The 24,773-nt window shown below is 43.0% G+C and overlaps 2 protein-coding genes across 3 annotated transcripts in view; both read left to right on the top strand.

Annotated features, from left to right (window-relative positions):
* The first annotated feature begins 235 nt into the window (after nt 1-235).
* On the top strand, nt 236-5,185 carry rwdd2a (RWD domain containing 2A). The gene is made up of 3 exons (XM_003215675.4): nt 236-364; nt 798-1,018; nt 4,443-5,185. The coding sequence occupies exons 2-3, from the start codon at nt 818-820 to the stop codon at nt 5,118-5,120; spliced, it is 879 nt and encodes a 292-aa protein (XP_003215723.2). The 5' UTR covers nt 236-364; nt 798-817; the 3' UTR covers nt 5,121-5,185.
* Nucleotides 899-24,773, top strand: part of prss35 (serine protease 35) — a 229,903-nt gene continuing 206,028 nt past the window's right edge. Inside the window, exon 1 of one of the 2 annotated variants that reach the window (XM_062981241.1) lies at nt 899-1,018. The gene's annotated coding sequence lies outside the window, so the exon portion shown is untranslated. The remainder of the gene's footprint in view (nt 1,019-24,773) is intronic. The other variant, XM_062981233.1, reaches the window with a different exon arrangement.

The following is a 24,773-nucleotide window of genomic DNA, read 5'->3' as shown; positions in this document are numbered from 1 at the left end:
TCAGGAGAGAATGCTACTGGAACATGGCCATACAGCCTGGAAAACTCACCGCAACCTACTCTAGGACTCTTGGGTGTATACATACACCTACGTGGCAGGCAACGGAAGGTATATGTGTGTGTGGAGACAGAGGCGTATTTACACTGTAGAACTGACGCAGTTTGACATCACTTTGGAGTCATGGCTTGGACATAATCACGGTTTTTTCTCTCAAACCAGTTCGCCGCCTAGTGCGCATGCGTCAGCAAATCAGCATTCCTGAAAGCGTGTGACACGTCAGCGGGGGCGGAGTCGGAGTTGTAGTGGGCGTGGCGTTGAGAAGTTCAAGGCGACCAGGAGGCGAGTGTGGCGAGTTTTGTGCGAGGTACGTTACGGGGAAAGATGCCCCGATATATATCTACCTCCAATGAGAGCGCGTTCCAAAAAAGAACATTCCAGACAGGAAACAACCAGGGGCAGCTAACACCTCCCAACAAAGGATTCCCCCAGGCAGGAAGCAGCCAGGCCTTAAAGCTGCAAGACTTTTCAATGCTCATCAAGGTGATTAATTGAAACATTAACAGACGAGTTCTTTCTCCCACCCTAGACATCATTCCACAGATATATAAACCCCTCTTGCCTGGTTTCCAACAGACCTCACAATCTCTGAGGATGCCTGCCATAGATGTGGGCGAAACGTCAGGAGAGAATGCTTCTGAAACATGGCCATACAGCCCAGGAAACTCACAGCAATGTGACTTCACAGTATATTCTAAGGAGACATGACATGTTTTTTTTTTTGTTTCGTTTGCCTGCAGGTGGCTTCCCATCTGTAGCGATGTCCAGTGCCGTAAAAGAAAGTCTCCAGCTTCAGATGACAGAACTGGAAATGCTTTTTTCAATGTTTCCTAATAAAGGAGAAATAACTCTTCATGGTGATCACACTTTCCAGAACATTCAAAAATATTTGAACGATACAGATCAAAATCTCCCGCACACGATTGAATATTCGGTTTCCGTTACTATTGACGCACCAAAGGTAAGACCATCTGTTCTATATATCTTGCTTTTTAAAAAGAATTCTAATGGTGTTGTCGAAGGCTTTCATGGCCAGAATCACAGGGTTGTTGTATGTCTTTCGGGCTGTGTGGCCATGTTCCAGAAGCATTCTCTCCTGACGTTTCGCCCACATCTATGGCAGGCATCCTCAGAGGTTGTGAGGTATGGATAAAACTAAGTCAGGAAAGGAAAGAATATATATCTGTGTAGAGTCCAAGGTGTGTTCTTTGAGAGTTCTTTGTCACTGGGAGCCAGCATTAATGTTTCAGTTAATCACCCTAATTGGCACTGGAAATGTTTTGTCCCTTGCCTGGGGTAGATAGATACCTTCATAAAAACTCCAACCATCACCCAAGTCAAAAAAGGAGCACAATCAAAGCCCTGACAGACCGTGCACAAAGAATCTGCGAACCTCACCTCCTCCAAGGTGAACTCAACCACCTAAACTGGGCTCTACAGGCCAATGGATACTCCACCACAGACATCAGAAGAGCTGCAAGGCCAAGAACAAGCCATGAGAGTCAAGACAAAGATCCACCCAGAGGAAAGGTGTTCTTACCATACATCAAGGGAACTACTGACCGCATAGGGAAGCTGATGAAGAAGCACAACCTACAAACTATCTACAGACCCACGAAGAAAATCCAACAAATGCTACGGTCAGCGAAGGACAAGAGGGATCCTCTCTCTTCTGCAGGAGTCTACCGGATACCATGCAGCTGTGGACAAGTCTACATAGGGACCACCAAACGCAGCGCCCAAACAAGAGTCAAAGAACATGAAAGGCACTGCAGACTAATTCAACCAGAGAAATCAGCCATAGCAGAGCATTTGATGAACCAGCCTGGACACAGAATACTATTTGAGAACACAAAAATGCTGGACCATTCTAACAACTATCATGTCAGACTACACAGAGAAGCCATTGAAATCCACAAGCATGTGGACAACTTCAACAGAAAGGAAGAAACCATGAAAATGAACAAAATCTGGCTACCAGTATTACAAAACTCCAAAATCAAAACAGTAGATGGGAACCAACACAATGAGGACTTGACTGAACAAAGGATGCCCCCAGGCAAGGGACAAAACATTTCCAGTGCCAATTAGGGTGATTAACTGAAACATTAATGCTGGCTCCCAGTGACAAAGAACTCTTGCCACACCTTGGACTCTACACAGATATTTATTCTTTCCTTTCCTGACTTAGTTTATCCATACCTCACAACCTCTGAGGATGCCTGCCATAGATGTGGGCGAAACGTCAGGAGAGAATGCTTCTGGAACATGGCCACACAGCCCGAAAGACATACAACAATTCTAATGGTTTTGCTTGATCCTAAGCAGTTGTGACACCTGGCCTGTCTTCAAGGAAAACAGTGATTTGAACCAATATTATGTTGCCTCTCCAGAGCAGATTCAGGTCTCAGTCATCCATACAGTAGAGTCTCACTTATCCAACATCCGCTTATCTAACGTTCTGGATTATCCAACGCAGTTTTCTCCCGCCCCAATCCACAGCTGTTTCTCTAGGCAGCAAGGATTGAACTTTTTATGGATTTAATTTCCAACAATCTTGCTACTGTAAGTTCATTTTATGCAGTTCTGTCTTTATTTGGAGTCAATTTGTTATAGCCAATCCTTTTTTAAACAATGTTTTCAATATATTGTGATGTTTTGGTGCTAAATTCATAAATACAGTAATTATTACATAACGTTACCGTCTTTTGGACTACTTTTTCTGTCGATTTGTTGTAAAACATGATGTTTTGGGGTTTAATTTGTAAAATCATAATGTAATTTGACGTTTAATAGGCTTTTACTTAATCCCTCCTTATTATCCAACATTTTTGCTTATCCAACGTTCTGCCGGCCCGTTTATGTTGGATAAGTGAGACTCTACAGTACTTCATGTTTAGATGACTCTAATGCAGGCATGGGTCCTCCAAGTGTTTTGGACTTCAACTCCCACAATTCCTAACTGCCGGTAGGCAAATATCCCTACTATGTGTGTTATATAAAAACAAGAGAGGAGATACAACAGGATGGTTGCCCCTGCTAAACTACTGCTTTGATTCTTACTTCACCCCTATTGCAAGGTGCTGGATCAGAGTAAATATTAATTCTGCCAATAATCATTCTTCAGCCAGAGTCCTACTTCACGGATGTGTACTTCAGGATATCTACATACAATCAGCAGCCCACTTAAAAGTCCTAAATCAAATTGTTGATCCAGCTAGAGTAGACCCATTCAAGTAGGCAAATCAATGCATCAATTCCATTGATTGAATGCCTCTGTTTTAGCTGGGGTTAGCAGATGAATTCAGGCAAAAATCAACCTTAGTCAATCCATTGAGGTAGGTGGGTAACTTATTATTTCGTTGTCGAAGGCTTTCCTGGCCGGAATCATTGTGAGTTTTCCAGGCTGTATGGCCATGTTCCAGAAGCATTTTCTCCTGACGTTTCGCCCACATCTATGGCAGGCATCCTCAGAGGTTTTGAGGTCTGTTGGAAACTAGGCAAGTGGGCTTTATATATTTGTGGAATGTCCAGGGTGAGAACGAACTCTTGAGGCAAGTGTGAATGTTAGAATCGGCCACTTTGAGGACAATTTCAACAGAAAGGAGGATACGATGAAAATCTGGCTACCAGTATTAAAAAACTTTAAAATCAGGACAGTAAATATAGAACAACACTCAAAAACAGGAATTCCAGATAGGAAACAATCAGGGCCAGCTAATCACCTCCCAACAAAAGATTTCCCCAGGCAGGAAGTAGCCAGGCTTTGAAGGCTATTCAGTGTTAATCAAGATGGTCAGTTGCAACATTCACACTTGCCTCAAACAGACAAGAGTTCTTTCTCCCACCTTGGAACTCCCACAGATATATAAACCTCATTTGCCTGGTTTCCAACAGACCTCACAATCTGAAGATGCCTGCCATAGATGTGGATGAAACATCAGGAGAAAATGCTTCTGGAACATGGCCATACAGCCCGGAAAATTCACAGCAACCCATTATTATTATTGTTTGCAGTTTTCTCAACCTTGTAGGCAGTGGTTCATGCTATAGATATAATGTGGAGGATGTGTTGCATTTATATATATATTACTTATTTTTTTTTTCTAATCCTGTGCAAAGTTAATGTAGGTGTGTACTTCTAATTCGGAGTGATCAGACATCAGTCTTATGGACTCTCTCTTTTTTAATTAGAACCCAAAGGTTCACAAATCAAAGCCAGAAGCAATTAAGCAGGAGTGACCAACTGTACCCACGTACCTATTTCCCTCTGTATTGTTGTGTTAGAAGAGTCAGGCACAAAACTTCAAAATGTTCACAAAACTGTCCAGTTACCAAACAAAAATAACACTCTGAATTGTAATATTTTTCTTACCTATTTGTAGGTAAAAGTGAATTTGCAGGTAACTTTACCTCATGACTATCCCCATGTAACACCACAGCTTTTTGCAAGATCGGATGTGCTAGATAGGCAGCAACAATTTCAACTCAATCAGGATCTCACGTCTTACATTACTTCCTTGGATCTGGGAGAACTTTGCATATACACAGCAGTTCGGTGGTTGCAAGACAACAGTATTTCGTATATACAAAACAGCAAACTCTACTCTGAAAGAGTTCCAGATGCAAAAACAGTTAAATCATTATTTAACCGGATGTGGATTTACAGCCACCACATATATAGACAAGAACTAAGGAAAAAGATATTTGACTGTGCCAAGAAATTAAACTTGACTGGTTTCTGTCTAACTGGGAAGCCTGGGATTATTTGTGTGGAGGGTATCAAAGAAAACTGTGAAGAGTTTTGGCATGATGTTAGATATCCCAACTGGAAACACATTTCCTGCAAACATGTTGAAAGTGGGGAAACTGAGGGAAATGTGGACGATCTACGACTCTTCCAAACTTTTGAAGATTTGCAATTTCAAGCCCATGGTGATTATGGACTGAGGAATGACTATCACATGGACCTGGGTCAGTTCCTAGAGTTTCTGAAGGCACATCAGAGTGAACACGTTTTTCAGATTTTGTTTGGTGTTGAAGGCAAATGTTCTGAAAATTAAAAAACAAAACTGCTATTATTTTTTCTGTTAATAAAAATTAAAAGCAACTCTCTGCTACGGTTAAATGTGGGTATAGTTAATGTGACAACTGAATAGAATCTCTGAACAATTTGTACATTTTAGTTTTGTATGTACATGTAAGCACACAACTTCCTTCCAGTTGTGTTCTTAAGAGTCTGAGGCGTAAATCATTCCCACAATATTGCATAAACACATACTTCCATCAAGCCATAGGTCTTGAAACAAATATTTTAATTATATTTACTCTAAACGATACAAGATGCCTATATTAATGAAGATAAACGAGCATGTCTTCTGAAGCATTGTTACATTAGAAATGTAAAAAAGGGCTTTCCTACATCTTGCAGTATCTAAACCTCTTACTAATAGTGTTCAGATTTTCTGCGGTTGAATCACCAGCATCTTATGTGTATATATTTGTGCACAGATGACAAAAACGGTTAATTTGGGATTAGAAATTATTATAGTGGCCGTAATACGGCATAAAGGAGACAGAGCCAGGCTACTGAACCTGAGGCTGGATCTGCACTGCCAGATAATCCGGGATAAAAAGATAATCTGGGGTCAAATCTAGGGATACAAGGCAGTGTAGATCCAGCCTGAGGCCCCGTCTACACTCTGCCATATAAAATGCAAATTATCTGCTTTGAACTGGATTATTTGGCAGTGTGGACTCATATAATCCAGTTCAAAACAGATTATGTGATTATCTAATTCAATAATCTGGATTATATGGCAGTGTAGAAGGGGCCTGGGATAAAAACTTCAAGTTGGGCTCAAAAATCACTGGACACTTCCACCACATGAATGCCAAAGTCCTCACTCCTGCTTGTCCATTTTTCTTATATATACGTTAAACAGGACTAAGAAAAACGAGAAAATTTCTATTTCTAGTGTGGAAGGAACATCACCATAGTCTATTCTATCAATGATATAAAAAAGACTTCTGACAGCCCTCACAGGATTAGCAGAGTACAACCCCACTGCTTCATCACTGTCAATGTTTTGTAAACTGAAGTTCTTCGGGCTTATTAAAGCTTTCTCTGTGCAAAGATTAGTCATGGCAAAAGCTCCATCTTTTTATGGTAACATACTATGTCAGGAATTTTGATTTCCATGGTAGACAAATTTTGAAAGCTACTTTAAGTGCGTAACCACTGACAAAACACAAGTACAATCTCTGGATTTGGAGGGTCATTATAACCATATCCCTATATTTCGTTTTATGCGTTTGAAGGGGTGAAAATATTTAATTATGCCAGAGTTGTACAAGTCTTGTGTCTTTATAACATTTTGAGGGATTTTTTTTAAATAAAAGGAAGGCTTCACTGCGTGGATCATTCTAAAGGCAAAGTGACAACTGCAGGCCTAAGGGAAGGAGAAAAGCCCATATTATAATTGCAGATAGCTAATTCATTAAAATATGTTTAATAAAATTGTAGTGATATAGTAATAGAGTCTACCTCAAAAAAGGAAGTGTTGGGGTTGTTTTCAGGGCTGTATGGCCATGTTCCGGAAGCATTCTCTCCTGACATTTCGCCCACATCTATAGCAGGCATCCTCAGAGGTCATGAGGTATATTCGAAAAAACTAAGCAAGGAAGGTTTATATATTTGTGGAAGGTCCAGGGTGGGAGAAGGAACTCTTGTCTGTTGGAGGCCAGTGTGAATGTTTTAATCAATCACCTTGATTAGCATTAATGGCCTTGCCAGATTCGTGTCTTGGCTTCTTCCTGCCTGGGGGAATCCTTTGTTGGGAGGTATTAGCTGCCCCTGATTGATTCATGTCTGGAATTCCCCTGTTTTCAGAGTGTTGTTCCTTATTTACTGTCCTGATTTTAGGGTTTTTTAATACTGGTAGCCAGATTTTGGTTATTTTCCACATGCTTGTGGATTTCAATGGCTTCTTCATGTAGTCTGACACGATGGTTGTCAGCACGGTCCAGTATTTCTGTGTTCTTAAATAATATGTTGTGTCCAGGTTAGTTCACCAAGTGTTCTGCTATAGCTGATTTCTCTGGTTGAGCTAGTCTGCAGTGCCTTTCATGTTCCTTAATTCGTTTTTGGGCAATGCTGCATTTGGTGATCCCTATGTAGACTTCTCCACAGCTGCATGGAATACGGTAGACTCCTGCAGAGGTGAGAGGATCCCTCCTGTCCTTCGTTGAACATAGTATTTTTTGGATTTTCTTAGTGGGTCTGTTGATAGTTTGTAGGTTGTATTTCTTCATCAGCTTCCCTGTGTAGCCAGTGTGGTTCCCTTGATATATGGTAAGAACACTTTTCCTCTGGGTGGATCTTTGTCTTTACTCTTGTGGCTTGTTCTTGGCCTTGCAGCTCTTCTGATGTCGGTGATGGAGTATCCATTGACCTGTAGAGCCCAGTTTAGGTGGTTTAATTCACCTTGGAGGAGGTGAGGTTCACGGATTCTTTGTGCACGGTCTGCCAGGGCTTTGATTGTACAAAGAAAGTTTTGCCTTTGCTGTTGTGACGACGAGAAACGGAAAGGTTTGCTAGAGGGGAAGGAAGGGTGGGTTTGTGTGAATTCACAGAGTACCACTCGAAGAAACATGGTTACAGGTAAGCAACCTGTCCTTTTTCTTCATGTACTCTGTGAATGCACACTAGTGGAGACTAGCAAGCTAAGGTGCAGGATGGTGGGACAGAGCAAACCTGACAACAAGTTGAGTATCCAAACCCAATATTTATTAAGGCACATACTGTAGTAATAACAAAAAGACGGTCCATAGTAGTGACCAAGTGCAAGGTATATAAACAAACCCAAGACAAGTCAGAGGTACTGTGGCCACCCGGTACAGTTGAAGAGATAGTGCACATAGATATCAAGGCTCCCCATAGTCGGTAGTGAAGCAGAAAAGGCATCAAACAGAACAAACACATCATGAGTAAACAGCCCTAAGAAGGGCATAAGGAATTTCACAAAGTGAATTAGATCTTGTACATGATCCCTATCCTCTTTGTTGTTGGGATTTTTATTAAATAAACCATGAGGAGAAAACACATAACTTTGAGTCCTTGGTCCCATTATTTCACATAAGTGGGGGGAAAAGGGGGGGGGAGTAACATTATGCAAGGCAAGAGGACAGAACGGTACCATACCTTGTTGTTGTTATTATGGTTGTGATTATTATTATTATCCATATCTTCTAAATCAGATATTTCCAAACATTTCATGCATCATTTAGACATGCATCGTTTCGTGACACAGTAGCTCGGTATGATTAGCCAATTGCTGATTAACCAATCCCTTATGAGAGAAAAGGATGCAGAAATCATAATGAAATAATAATGAAAGCACATAGGAGCCCCCAATGGTGCAGGTGGCTAAACCGCTGAGCTGCTGAACTTGCTGACTAAAAGGTTGGCAGTTTGAATCCAGGGAGCGGGGTGACCTCCCACTGTTAGCCCCAGCTTCTGCCAACCTAGCAATTCAAAAACATGCAAATGTGAGTAAATCAATAGGTACCAACGCTCCATGCAGTCACTTGACCTTGGAGATGTCTACGGACAACACCAGCTCTTCCGCTTAGAAATGGAGATGAGCACCAACGCCCAGAGTCAGATACGACTAGACTTAATGTCAGGGGAAAACCTTTACCTTTACTATAGAAGCACAACATATGATATCTCATGATTTTTTTAAAAAAAAAAACATGATTTGTAACATATCAACATACTTTCCCAAACTGTTTGTCAACTGTAGCAATATGTAAATAGGTGCAAGGATTGTATCTCTCTCTCTTTCTCTTGGGCTGCTCCCTTGATGTATTCGTGACATCATAGACCACTTCTTATAAAGATCAGGAGACCTTTATGACCTCATAGAATTTCTCCATGCCTGATGTTCTCATATTGAAGCTTCTCTAACAGAAGGACTTCTGGTTGACTACCATACAGTAAGGATGTTTCTTGGAGGCTGCTCTTATTTGCTTCTCTTGGGGACTGTAGTCTTCCTACAGAACGTTCTCACTTATGAAAAACCAGCCTGGGTAACAACTGGCTTCGATTTGCCATCAAAGGAACGAGAGCAACTGTGGAAAACAGATCCATCTAATGTCTGTGGAATATTTGGCTTAGACATTACAGAAAAGATCCTAGAGATGTTCTTTATTTGTGTTGCGCTGCTACTTGTCACAGTTATTGCTGTATATATACTCTGCATTTCACGAAAACACATGAAAAATATTAAGGTTTTTATATGTATGCATTATACAATGAATGGTATGGTATGAGTGTCTCACCTATTATATTTTATTTGCATATTTCTAATGAAAACCTATTTGCATTGTTCTCTACTCCTGCAAGAAGAACCTTACAAAAAGGTTACAGCACTTTTTACAGGTCTCCTCCCTGTATTTAACAGCAGACTGACACTTTGAGAAAATGTCACTTTAGTCTATGCTTTCTATGCTTACTATCTACACATCAAGCTTCTGTTAAGAGACGCAAAGATAGGGAGAGTAAAATAAAATGGCCATTTTGATAAACCTCTATTTCTTTCCCCCCCCTTAAGTTAATACAATAATCTTGTTTTGTCATTTTTCCCAGCCCAGTCAGGCCATGACCGAGACACCAACCGCTTTAGAAGCGGAAAACGAATGGATCCAGGATCATACACAAATTCTTGAACAGTTGGTGAAAAGCACCCACCAGATCAACAAATGCATGAAGGATATCCTACGCAAACAGAGGAAAGTATTGAAATCAGAATTAAGAGCAAGAAGAAAGATCTATGAAACTGAGAGCGAGGATTCAACCCCAGTGTGTTTCTGCTCCGATTCCAGTCAAGAAGAAGGAAGAAGGGGAGCTAGGGGGAAAGGAAGAAAGAAAAAGGGGAGAGGAGGGGGGGGGGGAGGAGAGGGATATGAGAGTTAGTGAAAGGTAAAAAGAGGGGGTGGGGAACTGGGGAGGGAAGGTTGGGAAGGTTAGAGTGGGGGAAGGGAGGGGGAAGTAGGAGAAAGGTTTAGGGGTAAAGGGGGTAAAAAGATTCTTGGGTCTTTAGTTATATGTTGCAAGTCACAAAAAGTTAATTCAGATGTTTTAAATCAAAGTTGGCCATATTTCAATCCACACTGTTGTCTGGTCTCATATTGCAGGGGTGGGATGGCAAATGTGACACAACATAAATTAAAGCAATGCAATTGCACTGTACTAAAATATTCAAAATACATTTTAAAATGACAGCTAATTGCCTTCCCCCCAAAACTGCATTTACAAATGAACTACAATTATGTACTTTTTAATCTAATGCCATCTGCATACAAAAATGCAGATCAAGATCAACAAATACATGAAGTTGTATGTTATAGGACATTACAAGAAAGAAAGGAAATCTAAATTAAGCAGAAGAAGAAGGAACTATGAAACGAAGAGTGACCGTTTCCTCCCAGTGTGTTCCTGCCATGATTCCTGTCAAGACAGTGCATGAACCTCAAGCCCAGAAAGCTTCCCTCTTACCATGGTCCAACATCTTTCATGTTACAAGCAGTTCTGTAAATGACACCATAAGTGACCAAAGCCTCAATGTTGAGCTTGACATGTGTTGAGATGAAAATGAAAGATTGTGCTTGGTAGCCTACATCTTCATTGGTGGTTTTCATTGGTGGTTTTCCATCCAAGCAAGTATGCTAATTACCGGTATGTTCCTGGTCCCATCTCCCTAGGTAGCTGAGAAGGAATAAATCTATTGATGTCAACTTGATCTAGGAACAGCCCCTTCATGGTTTCTGTCATAATCTCCCTAAAAAAAGAAAAGGTGTTCTGTATCTATAATGCTTTCTGACATCACCAGACACCATCACATGTTTTGGTCTCTAAATCTCAAGGATGGACTAAGGAGGAGGAGAAGCTGGGACATTTGAAAGCAGTTGAAGCAGTGGGCTAATAACTTATGAATCAGGACTGTCTCTCCCAAATCAGGAAAGTTGGAAGTATGAAAGAATTGGGTGGAGGATGTGGAAGAGGGCCTTCTTGGCTGTGGCCACCCACTTGTAGAATGGCTTCCCCTGGGAGCTGAATGGCACCAACCTTTGTTGTTTTGGGGCCCAGGTCAAGACAAGGCTCTTTATTAAAGCATTTGGTGCCTAATTTGCTTTTAAACAGGCACATGGCTTCATATCCTTTACCCAATTAGTTCTTTCAACTTGACTGAATTAATTAACATATCTTGCTTTGATTATTATTGCTTGATTGGAATTTGGAATTGTTTGAATCGCTTATAGCGTCTTCTTGGTTGGCCACTCCTGAGCTCTTATAAGGGCAAGGTAAAAATGTTTAAGTACAGACTTACATGGCTCTTTTTTGGACCTTCACTTTCAGGCAAATCTCTTTTTCCTGGATTACTATAGAAGGGGAGGAGCCCCCGATGGCGCAGCGGGTTAAATTCCTGAGCTGCTGAACTTGCTGACCGAAAGGTCGGCAGTTCAAATCTGGGAAGCGGGATGAGGTACTGCTGCAGGAGGAAGGTAACGGCACTCCATGCAGTCATGCTGACCCTATGACCTTGGAGGTGTCTATGGACAATGCCGGCTCTTCAGCTTTGAAATGGAGATGAGCACGCCCAGAGTCGGACACGACTAGACTTAATGTCAGGGGAAAACCTTCAGCTTTACCCTTACTATAGAAGCACAATATACAATATCTCATGATTTAAAAAAAAAAAACCACCATGATTTGTAAGATATCAACATACTTTCCCAAACTGTTTGTCATTTACGAGTAGCAATATGTAAATAGATGCAAGAATTTTCCTCTCTCTCTCTCTCTCTCTCTCTCTCTCTCTCTCCCTCTCTCTCTCTCTCCCTCTCTCTCTCTCTCTCTCTCTTTCTCTTGGGCTGCTCCCTTGATGTATTCGTGACATCATAGACCACTTCTTATAAAGATCAGGAGACCTTTATGACCTCATAGAATTTCTCCATGCCTGATGTTCTCATATTGAAGTTTCTCTAACAGAAGGACTTCTGGTTGACTACCATACAGTAAGGATGTTTCTTGGAGGCTGCTCTTATTTGCTTCTCTTGGGGACTGTAGTCTTCCTACAGAACGTTCTCACTTATGAAAAACCAGCCTGGGTAACAACTGGCTTCGATTTGCCATCAAAGGAACGAGAGCAACTGTGGAAAACAGATCCATCTAATGTCTGTGGACTTAATGTCAGAGGAAAACCTTCACCTTTACCTATAGAAGGGGAACCTGTTCTCCACCATGAGGTGGCATTGTGGGCCCTGAGCTCTATTGCACGAGTTCTATTTTTTGTGCTGCTGTTAGCAAATATCTGCAGATCTATTAGATTCATTTAATAGGGAATGAACTTCTGATGGATCCATGCTCCATCTTTGCCAAAGTAAAAAGTCTAAACAGATTCAGTCCCACCTTCACCCCCAGTTTCTTAAAGGAAATAAAAGCAGTGGTCCCAAGTTCATTTCAGACATTTGATGCTTCCTCGGCCCCTTATAATGAAACAAGCAGCTGCTTTCATTCTGCAGTTTACTTCCCCATTCCCATACTCGTCAGGATTTGATAGTAATTTTACTCAGATTGTACCAGGGGAGTAAGATAAAATAATAGTTTAAGAGTAACAAAGGAAGAAACACCTTAAAACTCATCTGCTTTTAGTCTTCAAAATACATTTTCACAGATGACAAATACAGTGAGTCTTTGGTATGTGCTGGGATTTGATTCCAGACTCCTCCCTCCCTAGATATCAAAATCTGTGGATGCTCAAGTCATAATATATACAATTGTGTAGTAAAATGGTGTCCCTTATATAAAGTGGAAAAATTAAAATTTACAATTGAATCTAATGCCCAGATACTAAAATGTTCAGAGTACATATGCAATAGTAAAAAAAAAACGCGTAAGCAGCAGACATATATTTAGGAAGGGATTCCAATGGGATTCAGCTCCATTGCCCAATCCAGTTTTTGCAGGAACTAGGTGGAAATGGAATATCTCTGTGGATTACTGCTCCTATGGGGCATTTTGGGAGTTGTAGTTCAAAGCAACAACTTTTCATTCTTTGCGTTTCAGATAGTTCATGGTACTAAGCAAAGTCCTCCGATATTCCACTATCTATATAGATGCAGACTGGAGGCAACAGCAGCACTTTTAAATGCTTCATTGGAGACAGAGGTTCTGGAGAGGAACAATGGAAGCAAAGAATTTCCTTACATTGTGACCACTGCATTAGTGTAATTTCCAGGTTTGAGATGCTTGTGAAAGATGCTTTCAATGAGCCTGAAGTGTGTTCTTCTCTTCCTTAACATTGTCATTCCCAGTGCCCATTCACTTGAGATCCAGCATTGGACTTAAAATCAGGTTTAAATGAACTCAATGCATTCTTTGGTGTCATGTACTCTGGTGGCACACCATAACAACAAGTACTGTAGTTATATATTTTAAACTATATAAAGTAGTTTAAAAGTGAGTATTCATCACACAAACCATGGAAGAGATTTCCTCATAGCTACTTAGGGCCCTTCCATACAGCCATATAGCCCAGAATATCAGGGCAGAAAATACCACAGTATCTGATTTGAACTGGGTTATCTGAGTCCGCACTTCGATATATTCCAGTTCAAAGTAGATAAGGTGGGATTTTATTCAGCTGTGTGGAAAGGGTCTGAATCAACAAATGAAAGGAGAGAGGGAAAGGGCCAGCTGATGGGAGTGGCAGAAACCCCTTTCCAGAGGATTTTTAAAACCCAAGGTGGCTTATCTCTTCCAAATCTGCAACTCTACTTCCATACGTGCTGTTTGGACTCTATCAATGAATGGATGACCCTAGAAGACAACGAGCTACTAGGTTTAGAAGGCATAAATCTCCCATTTGGATGGTATGCATATCTGGACATGCAAAAGGCCAAACCAACAGGCATATTTAATGACCATTATATACGGAAACCAATTCTAAACACCTGGAACAGATATAAAAAAAGAATGTACACAAAGACACCGGGGTGGATATCCCCACATGAGGCATACTACAAAAAGGAGAATATCCTTTCTCCAAAAAGGAGAATTATGTTGGTAGAAAAAGGAAGAAAAAGGAGGCGATAGGGCCATTGCAAGGAGAAGATGGGGTGATGGCAACAGGGGACAGGGAAAAGGCAGAACTACTTAATGCCTTCTTTGCCTCAGTCTTCTCACAAAAAGAAAGCCATCTTCAACCTCAGAAACATGGAATGGATGAAGGATTGGGGGAAATCCAACCCCAAATAGGGAAACAAGTTGTCCAGGAACACCTGGCCACTCTAAACGAATTCAAGTCCCCAGGGCCAGATCAGCTACATCCAAGAGTACTGAAGGAACTAGCGGAAGTTATTTCAGAACCACTGGCAATTATCTTCGAGAGTTCTTGGAGAACGGGAGAAGTCCCAGCAGATTGGAGGAGGGCGAATGTGGTCCCTATCTTCAAGAAGGGAAAAAAGAACGACCCAAACAATTACCGTCCGGTCAGCCTCACATCAATACCAGGCAAAATTCTGGAAAAGATCATTAAGGAAGTGGTCTGCGAACACTTAGAAACAAATGCGGTCATTGCTAATAGTCAACACGGATTTACCAAAAACAAGTCATGCCAGACTAATCTGATCTCTTTTTTCGATAGAGTTACGAGTTGGGTAGATACAGGGAATGCTGTGGATGTAGCATACCTGGATTTCAGTAAGGCCTTCGACAAAGTCCCCCACGACCTTCTGGCAAACAAACTAGTAAAATGTGGGCTAGACAAAACTACGGTTAGGTGGATCTGTAATTGGCTAAGCGAACGAACCCAAAGGGTGCTCACCAATGCGTCGTCTTCATCATGGAAAGAAGTGACAAGTGGAGTGCCGCAGGGCTCCGTCCTGGGCCCGGTTCTGTTCAACATCTTTATTAATGACTTAGACGAAGGGTTAGAAGGCACGATCATCAAGTTTGCAGACGACACAAAACTGGGAGGGATAGCTAACACTCCAGAAGACAGGAGCAGAATTCAAAACGATCTTGACAGACTAGAGAGATGGGCCAAAACTAACAAAATGAAGTTCAACAGGGACAAATGCAAGATACTTCACTTCGGCAGAAAAAATGGAAATCAAAGATACAGAATGGGGGACGCCTGGCTTGACAGCAGTGTGTGCGAAAAAGACCTTGGAGTCCTCGTGGACAACAAGTTAAACATGAGCCAACAATGTGATGCGACTGCTAAAAAAGCCAATGGGATTCTGGCCTGCATCAATAGGGGAATAGCGTCTAGATCCAGGGAAGTTATGCTCCCCCTCTATTCTGCCTTGGTCAGACCACACCTGGAATACTGTGTCCAATTTTGGGCACCACAGTTGAAGGGAGATGTTGACAAGCTGGAAAGCGTCCAGAGGAGGGCGACTAAAATGATTAAGGGTCTGGAGAACAAGCCCTATGAGGAGCGGCTTAAAGAGCTGGGCATGTTTAGCCTGCAGAAGAGAAGGCTGAGAGGAGACATGATAGCCATGTACAAATACGTGAAGGGAAGTCATAGGGAGGAGGGAGCAAGATTGTTTTCTGCTGCCCTGCAGACTAGGACACGGAACAAAGGCTTCAAACTACAGGAAAGGAGATTCCACCTGAACATCAGGAAGAACTTCCTCACTGTGAGAGCTGTTCGACAGTGGAACTCTCTCCCCGGGGCCGTGGTGGAGGCTCCTTCTTTGGAGGCTTTTAAGCAGAGGCTGGATGGCCATCTGTCGGGGGTGCTTTGAATGCGATTTCCTGCTTCTTAGCAGGGGGTTGGACTGGATGGCCCATGTGGTTGAGGCGGGAGGTTAAAGAACCCCAGGAAATACCATATATGGGCAGAGATGGCGACGGCTAGCGACCCGGGTGCATAAACTCACAGAAACATGTGATTTCTGGGAAATCATGTGTTTCTGAAGAAATGAAAGCTAAAGATAAACAAACAGCGCATGCGCACGCAGGCGCTCTGAATGATTGTGAACACGGCACAGAAAGAGTGCGGCCGGACCGCTGGTCAGCGCTGATTGGGTCCAAGTCAAGCAGCGTCACAACTCTAAGCCAATGAATTTGCTTGTGGGCGGGCATAACCCGAACCCTGTAGTGTGTATAAATATTTACTCAGCCCGCCGCTGGGGGTTCCTCCTGGGAAAGCACTTATTTTGTGTGAGGGGGAACCCTAGTGGCCACTCGCCAAATAAAACTGCTTTCTTGGAATTACTCCAGTTGTCCGTCTCCAATCCCTCCACTGCGCTCAACAAGGACCGTAACACAAAGGTTCCGCTACATGGTCTCTTCCAACTCTACTATTCTATGATTCTATGATTCTATCCTGCAAGAGATATGGTTAAGATACAGGGAGCTGATCCAGCTCGACTTAGGGTGGTTCCAGACAGCAATTTAACCTGAGAACAATCGCATTTTAAAAACGTGAATGTTCCTGGGTTCTAGACCACATATGCCCCAGAAAACGCGTCCTTTCTGGGGTGGGTGTCCAGATGCCTTCCTGAAACCTTTCAGAAGGATAGGGGGACAGCCCCCACTCCCTCTCAAAACCGTTAAAAATGGAGGGGGGGGGAATAATAATTTACAGGCCTCCATTAGACCTTGGAGCACGATTCCTGGAATGTACCATTATGCGCGAGGTGGGGACAAATCTCTCCTGCCTCTCCCTCAACTTCTTGTGCGTAATGATACGTTCCAGGAACTGTGCTCTGAACCCAATGGAGACCGTATAATTTTTAAAGGCTTTTTGAGGGAGGTTGGGGGGGGGGGGTTGGTGTGCTTGTGGTTTTCCAGGCTGAATCAACCTGGAAAAATGCGAGAAGGCTGTCTAGACTGCCCTCTCAGAAGTCCAAAACTTCTGAGGGAGCAGTCCGGACAGCAGAAATAGTGGGTTCGAACTGAGCCTTTCAAGAATTCCCCTTGCAGGATGAGTAATGGGTTATACCCATTTCTGTAAAATGATGGATCACCACCTCTGAAAGTTTTAATTTGACTTGGGTGGATATGACCTTGGCCTTTCGAAGGACAAGGTATTGGTGATGAAAGCCTGGCCCAACAACCAGGGCATCCGAGATGCTTGGCCTCAGACGTACAGGTTATATGTGTTGTCGAAGGCTTTCATGGCTGGGATCACGGGGTTGTTGTGTGTTTTCCGGGCTGTATGGCCATGTTCCAGAAGTATTCTCTCCTGAAGTTTCGCTCACATCTATGGCAGGCATGTTATGTCCCTATGGCCAGGATCTGGGCCTTGCAACCCTGGCCATTATGGAGTCGAAGGCAGAAGAGGTCTGCTGGCATGGATTGTGCCCATTCCTGTTTACATCAGGGAGTATGCTTCCTCCCAATGCGCTTGTGATCCACTTGAGTGGAAACTACCTGAGAGGCAGGAGAGGCCTCCACTGGCATGTCTTGTGCCCAGTGACGGTTCAACCGAGAGGCAAACTAGTCATTTGCCTGTGGCGCCATCCTGTAGGGGGCGCCATCAAGGCAACTCCTGCCTCCGCTGCTGTGCCTCTGCTCTGCAGAGCCCAGTGCCTTCCTCCCCAGAAGGAAGACGTCCGGCCGTTTGCAGACGTGAAACAGCACTTCTCCAGTCTGCAAAGCACCCAGCAGCTCCCTCTGGAGAAGGAGGATGTTGGGCAGTTTGCAGACTGGGAAGCCCAGCACCTCCCCCTCCCCCCTTGGCTGCAACTTGCCTTGCAGCAGCCAAACAGAAGGAATCAGGCTCCACGTGGAGCTGGCTTGGGTCCCTTTGATCCTTTTGCCTCCCCTGTAAAGCAAGCAGTGGGATTGGGGGGAAAGGAAGAAGGGAGAAGGGGGAAAGGAGCGAGGGAGTGTGGGGAGAAGCCAAGCCACTGTGACCCACTCACTGCCTTCCCATTTTAGTAAGTATTTTTCTATTTGTGAGTCCATTTAAGGGGCTTGTTTTGCTTGGGGAGGGGGGGGCGGGGGGGGGCCTTTGCTAATGGGCTTTATTTTTGTTGTTGGAAGAGAGACCAGGCCTTGGGGCCTTGGATCCTTTTTCCTTTGGGCCCTCTCTCTGTTCTCTTTCCTCCCAACCATTCCTACTACCTGCTGCTCTTTCTCTTTTCCCTTTGCAACATAAATGAGAGGGATCCTTTTGTTTGCAATGTGTGTGTGTGTGTATACATACATACATATACACACATATATACATAATATTGGGATTAACTATGGGAAGAGAGATGGAGATTCCCCCATTTTTTAAATGTAAACAATCCCAAAAAGACTCCAAAGGCTTTGCATTAGCTCCTGAAAGTATCTTAGATTGGAAAGGGGGAACCCCAAAGTGTTGTCGACCGCGTTTCTAGGGGATCGGGCCCCTTAAGGAGAGAGCCGATCCGGTCCTGAGAGAACGGACCTTGGCGGAGCCAATAGGAGAATATGAGCCGCAATACAACCTGGAGCCGAAATGAAGAAGGTCCGCCACAGTTGAAGGAAAATCCGCCAAGGAGTCTTTATTGAGCGATTCAGCTGAAAAGGACACTAGTAGTGATCATTCAGTCTACTAGCGTACCATATAATCAAAATACAGCCATATTTATACAAAATTTCAGTCTGACAGCCCTTTGAATTTCCCGCCCCGCTCCCCCGCCCATCTGATCGCGGATAGGCTAGAGTGTTGAACGAGGTGGGCTTTCGTTTCCCGCCTTGCTCTGCTGGCCCAATAGGGAGCTGCTTTTTGTCTCTACCCGGGCCAATCAGGAAGGGGAAGGCGGGAGTTACTGGAACAATGAAGTGACAGGGCAGGAAATATCATATTAATTCCTGCTAGACCGATTTCTAAAGGGATTAATGACAGCAATCAGGGGTTCCTGTCACGTATACAGATTTTAGATATGCCTTGGGGTGTCAGGGGGGGGGGGAAAGTGGTGATGGGTGTTGATGAGCCAAAATTGACAGGCTCCACAGGGCGCCTTTCTAAGGTGTCCTGGAATTTCCTTTTGGAGGAGATATGACAATGTTTGCCTTGAGGGCGAATCACCTTTTGTTTTTGGGAAGGGGAAGCTGGGTCATAGGAGCTGGGATGGGTTCTAGGGTTCAGGTTGAGTTCAGAATATTTCCTATTTAATTTCATGACTTGACAATTATATGAAATAAAATGAAAAATAAAACAAAGTTGGAATATAAACCCTGCTGGGAAAAATACATATTTTCCGGGGATCCCAAAGAGTACAAATACATATAGGCAGACAGATAGATTTCATGGAAATAAGGGAGAATCCATAAAAGTGAGTTACATTGCATAAGGGGGAATCATGAATGATATAAACAATTGAAAGACATTTGATAAATACGAAGTTCATAACATCTGGGGAACCCAATATGGAAATTCATAAAAGTGGAGTTTTAGCAGCATGATTTTACAATTCATGAAGTTGTTATCTCTTGCCTCAGAGTGCAGGGATAATCCACAGTAAACTCCAGTAAAAAGTCTCAATCACCTTCTACTATAAATATATGGAATATAGAACATAAAGTCTTGACTTTTGAACTATCTTTTACAAAGTCCTGGGGGGGGGGGGGTCATCTCGATCACAAAAGGACATCTAGTCCAACCCCATGAAGAAAACCACAAAATCCAGCCCTGGTTAAAGAGATTGAGATATGTATGTATGTAATAAACACACTACTGTGCATATTAATATATATATTAATGTAATAAACACTATAATGGGATTTATTACATATTGATATACCTATTAATGTAATAAACACAATACTCTGCATACTGACATACATATTAATGTAATAAACACTATAGTGGGAGTTTATTACATATTGATATACCTGTTAATGTGATAAACACAATACTATGCATATTGACATACATATTAATGTAATAAACACAATAATGAGAGTGTATTCATTATTTATTTATTTTATTTTATTTACTACATTTATATCCCGCCCTTCTCACCCCAAAGGGGACTCAGAGCGGTTTACGAATAATATTTACGTACAATGTATTATATTATCAGCATCGCACAATATTAGCAGAGCATAATGATACCGTAATAATAATACAGATTTTCAGAACATAACACAGTAATCATATTCTATATTATATTCTGATTCTGCCAACTTTGCAGTTCAAAGATGTGCAAAATGTGAGTAGATCAATAGGTACCGCTCCAGCCAACCAGGAAGCCGCCCTGAGTTCCCTTTGAGGTTGAGATAGGGCGGGGTAAAAATGCAGTAAATATATATATTTTACCCTCAGAGGTTGTGAGATCTGTTGGAAACTAGGCAAGTGGCGTTTATCTATCTGTAGAATTTCAACAGAAAGGAAGAAACCATGAAAATGAACAAAATCTGAGTATTAAAAAAGCTAAAATTGGGACAGTAAAAAAAGAACATCACTCAGAAGATAAGAAACAATCAGGGCCAGTTAACCCTTCCAAACAAGGGTTTCCCCCAGGCAGGAAGCAGCCAGTTCTTGAAGCTGAAAGGCTTTTCCATGCAAATCAAGGTGGCCAATTCAAATATTCACACCTGCCTCAAACAGAAAAGAGTTATTCCTCCCACCCTGAACATTCCACAGATATAGAAACCCCACTTGCCTATTTTCCAACAAACCTCACAACCTCTGAAGATGCTTGCCATAGATGTGGGTGAAACGTCAGGAGAGAATGCTTCTGGAACATGACCAGACAGCCTGGAAAACTCACAGCAACCCAATGATTCCGACCATTAAAATATTTCATAACACATATCAGTGGAATGTTCAGGGTGGGAGAAAGAACTCTTGTCTGTTTGTTGGAGGCCAGTGTGACTGTTGCCATTAATCACCTTGATTAGCATTGAAAAGCCTTGCAGCTTCAAAGCCTGGCTGTTTCCTGCTTGAGGGAATCCTTTGTTGGGAGGTGTTAATCAATCAGGAGAGAATACTTCTGGAACCTGTTGTCAAAAGCTTTCATGGCCAGAAACACTGGTTTGCTGTGGGTTTCCCAGTCTGTATTGCCATGTTTCAGAAGCAATCTCTCCTGATGTTTCGCCCACATCTATGGCAAGCATCCTCAGAGGTTGTGAGGTCTGTTCGAAACTAGGGAAGTGGGGCTTAATTATTTGTTGAAAGTCCAGGTTGGAAGAGAAAGAACTCTTGTCTGCTGGAGGCAAGTGTGAATGTTGCAATAGGCCACCTTGATTAGCACTGAATAGCCTTGCAGCTTCAAAGCCTGGCTGCTTCCTATTTGAGGGAATCCTTTGTTGGGAGGTGTGAGCTGCCCCTGATTGATTCATGTCTGGAATTCCTCTGTTTTTGTGTGTGTTGTTCTTTATTTACTGTCCTGAGTTTTTAAATACTGGTAGCCAGATACTCTTCATTCTCATGGGTTCCTCCTTTCTGTTGGAATTGTCCACATGCTTGTGGATTTCAATGACTTCTCTGTTGTCTGACATGGTGGTTGTGAGAGTGGTCCAGCATTTCTATGTTCTCAAATAATATACTGTGTCCAGGTTTTACCCCTTAGCTTAAATGGCTAAGGGGGGAAAGCAAGGGGCTTGAGGCTGTTAGGAATTGTGGGAGTTGTAGTCCAAAACACCTGGGGGGGCCAATGTTTGCCCATGCCTGGTAGGTAAGTGCACTTGCTGTTGCATCATTGCTGGAAAATAATTCTGTGTACATTTAGAAAAGCATAAATACTACATATTTCAAGTAATGCATCATCATTTGATCATTTCATAGAATTCCAGCAGATTCTCAGAATGTGTAGGACGCATGGGGGTGGGAATTTATGAGTAGCTGTCACACAGCCATATAACCCAGAATATCAAGGCAGAATAACCCAAAATATCTGCTTTGAACTGGGTTATCTAAGTCCACACTGCCCTATATCCCAGTTCAATGTTTGGTGTTAAATTCGCAAATATAGTAATTCCTACATAACATTACCATGTATTGAACTGCTTTTTCTGTTAATTTGTTGTATAACATGATGTTTTGGTGCTTAATTTGTAAAATCATAACGTAATTTGATGTTTAATAGGCTTTTCCTTAATCCCTCCTTATTATCCAACATTTTTGCTTATCCAACGCTTTTGTTTTTCAGTGATTGGTTTTGGGGGGGGGGGGGCAAAATTCTGTTTGCCTGTACTTGAAAATTTCCTAGGGCCGGCTCTGCTTGCGCCAGTTCCTCTTTGAATCGGGGAGTGTGCTTCCTCCCAATGTGCTGGTATTCCACTTGAGTGGAAATGACCTGAGAGGCAGGGGAGGCCTTCATTAACACGGCTTGTGCCCATTCCTGGTTGCATCAGGGAGTGTGCTCCCTTCTGATGTGCTGGTGATCCACTTGGTGGAAGCAACCTGGACCTTGTCCAAGGGCCAGCTGAATGGATGAAAACCTCCTGTACGAGGTGGCCGAGGAAGAAGGGGCATCCTTCTTTGAGGAGGCTGAAGAGGAAGTGCACTGAACGACGCGCTTTTTCGCCGGGGGCTGTTTAGAAGGAGCCTGCATGGATTTGTGCGGTGTCGAAGGAATCAGACAAGAGGCTGCAGAGTCCAACTGTGTGCAGCGTGTCTCTTCATGTGCCCTCTTAAAGGCGATCTTTATTGCCGAGATGGAGGGAGGGGACGCCATATGGGAGCGCACAGATGTTACCAAGGCCATCGAACTCGAGGTCAAGGAAGGCCCAACTCTGCCCAACTGGGTCGAGATCGTGTAGGTTGGTCTGGAAGGCTTGGACGATTTTGAAGCCTTTGAAGCCCTCGAAGAGATGGAACCTGCCTTCTGCGGGGCTGAGGTTGAAGCTGAAGTTAAAGTCGAGGTGGAGGGCTCTGGCCCAAGCATTTTTTGATAAAGAGCCTTGACCCTCGCTGCCCTGTTTTTCCTGGCTTGTGCCGTGAAGGCCAAGCAGTGGCGGCAGGAACTGAGAACGTGGTGTTCGCTTAGACAAAGGAGGCATTTGGCATGGCCATCGGAATCTGGAATCTTGGCCACACACTCGGTGCAGCGCTTGAAGTGCGTGGTAGACATGACTGAAGAGTTCAAAGCGAGCTTTGCGGCGGAAAAAAAGGAACTGGGGAGCATGCGCCCAGGGCTGCCTTATATGCCCTGCGGAGAGAGGGGTGGGGTTACTGCCAAAATTTGAAAGATTCAGCTTGGAAGAGTTTAGTTGGAGCCTGCACAGGCACAGTTATCTCCACTAGTGTGCATTCACAGAGTACATGAAGAAAAAAGCTTTACTTCTCACTCAATATTGAGAAAACCAAAGTGCTCTACAAGCAGGCACCAATCAATCCCTCTACAATGCCAGAAATAAAGCTTAATGGTGTAATGCTAGAAAATGTTGACCACTTCTGCTATCTAGATAACCACCTCTCTACAAAAGTTGACATCAACACCAAAATGCACTATCTGAGCTCTTGAGAAATTGCAAGTCGCTTCTGGAGTGAGAGAATTAGCCATCTGCAAGGATGTTGCCCAGGGGACGCCCAGATGTTTTGATGTTTTTTTTTACCATCCTTGTGGGAGGCTTCTCTCATGTCCCCGCAAGGAGCTGGAGCTGATAGAGGGAGCTCATCCGCGCTCTCCCCGGGTGGGATTCGAATCTGGCAGTCTTCAGGTCAGCAACCCAACCTTCAAGTCACAAGGCTTTAACCCACTACTCCACCGGGGGCTCCTGTCCAACTCCATTGTAGGCTCCGAAACATGGGCCATCTACAAATGTCACTCTCAGCCTCTGGAATGATTCCATCAGTGTTGCATTTGAAAAATCCTGCAAATCTCTTGGGAATATAGGCAGACAAACATTAGCATTTTGAAAGAAGCAAAGACGACCACCATTGAAGCAATGATTCTCCGCCATCAACATCACTGGACAGGCCACATTGTCCGAATGCTCAAGCACTGACTCCCAAAATAGTTATTTTATTCTCAACTCAAGAATGGAAAATGGAATGTTGGTGAACAACAAAAGAGATTTAAAGATGGGCTTAAAGCTAACCTTAAAAACTGTGGCATAAATAATGAGAAATGGGAAGCCCTGGTCCTCAAGCATTCTAACTGGAGGTCAGCTGTTACCAGCAGTGCTGTGGATTTTGAAGAGGCACAAATGGAGGGAGAAAGGGAGAAATGTGGCAAGAGGAAGGCACATCAAGCAAACTCTTGTCCTGCCCACCTTCCATCTGGAAATCTATGTCCTCAGTGTGAAAGAACATGCAGATCCAGAATAGGTCTCCACAGTCACTTCCAGACCCACTGCCAAGACTCTACCCTTGGAAGACAATCATACTCGGCCATGAGGGATTGCCTACAATATAGTATTGCTATTATATGATTCTCATTTAGATATCACTAAAAGGAAATTGGCCAAGTTCCTTCAGTAGTTGGCAAAAATGAAATCTGCTTGGAGATAAATATTGATAGAAGCTCTAAGGCAGAGCTGGGAAATGACTTCTTGCTGGACCAAACTTTGAACTTCTGGGGTTCCAAAACCCATCCATATCCCCTTTTCATCACATCTTCTGGTTTGACAACTTTTCTTTTTTCTTTTCTAAAGGACTGAGGTACCTCTCCTAAAGTGTAGTGACTGGCAATAATAATTTTAAACTAAAATAGGCTGGTATGAGTAATTTGATCCTTTCTCCCTTTGGTCCTATCCACCGCTTTCACAC

Source organism: Anolis carolinensis, chromosome 1, assembly GCF_035594765.1.
Source record: "Anolis carolinensis isolate JA03-04 chromosome 1, rAnoCar3.1.pri, whole genome shotgun sequence".
Lineage (NCBI taxonomy): Eukaryota > Metazoa > Chordata > Lepidosauria > Squamata > Dactyloidae > Anolis > Anolis carolinensis.
The sequence above is the reverse complement of the archived record's forward strand: the minus strand, read 5'-3'. Positions and strand labels throughout refer to the sequence as shown.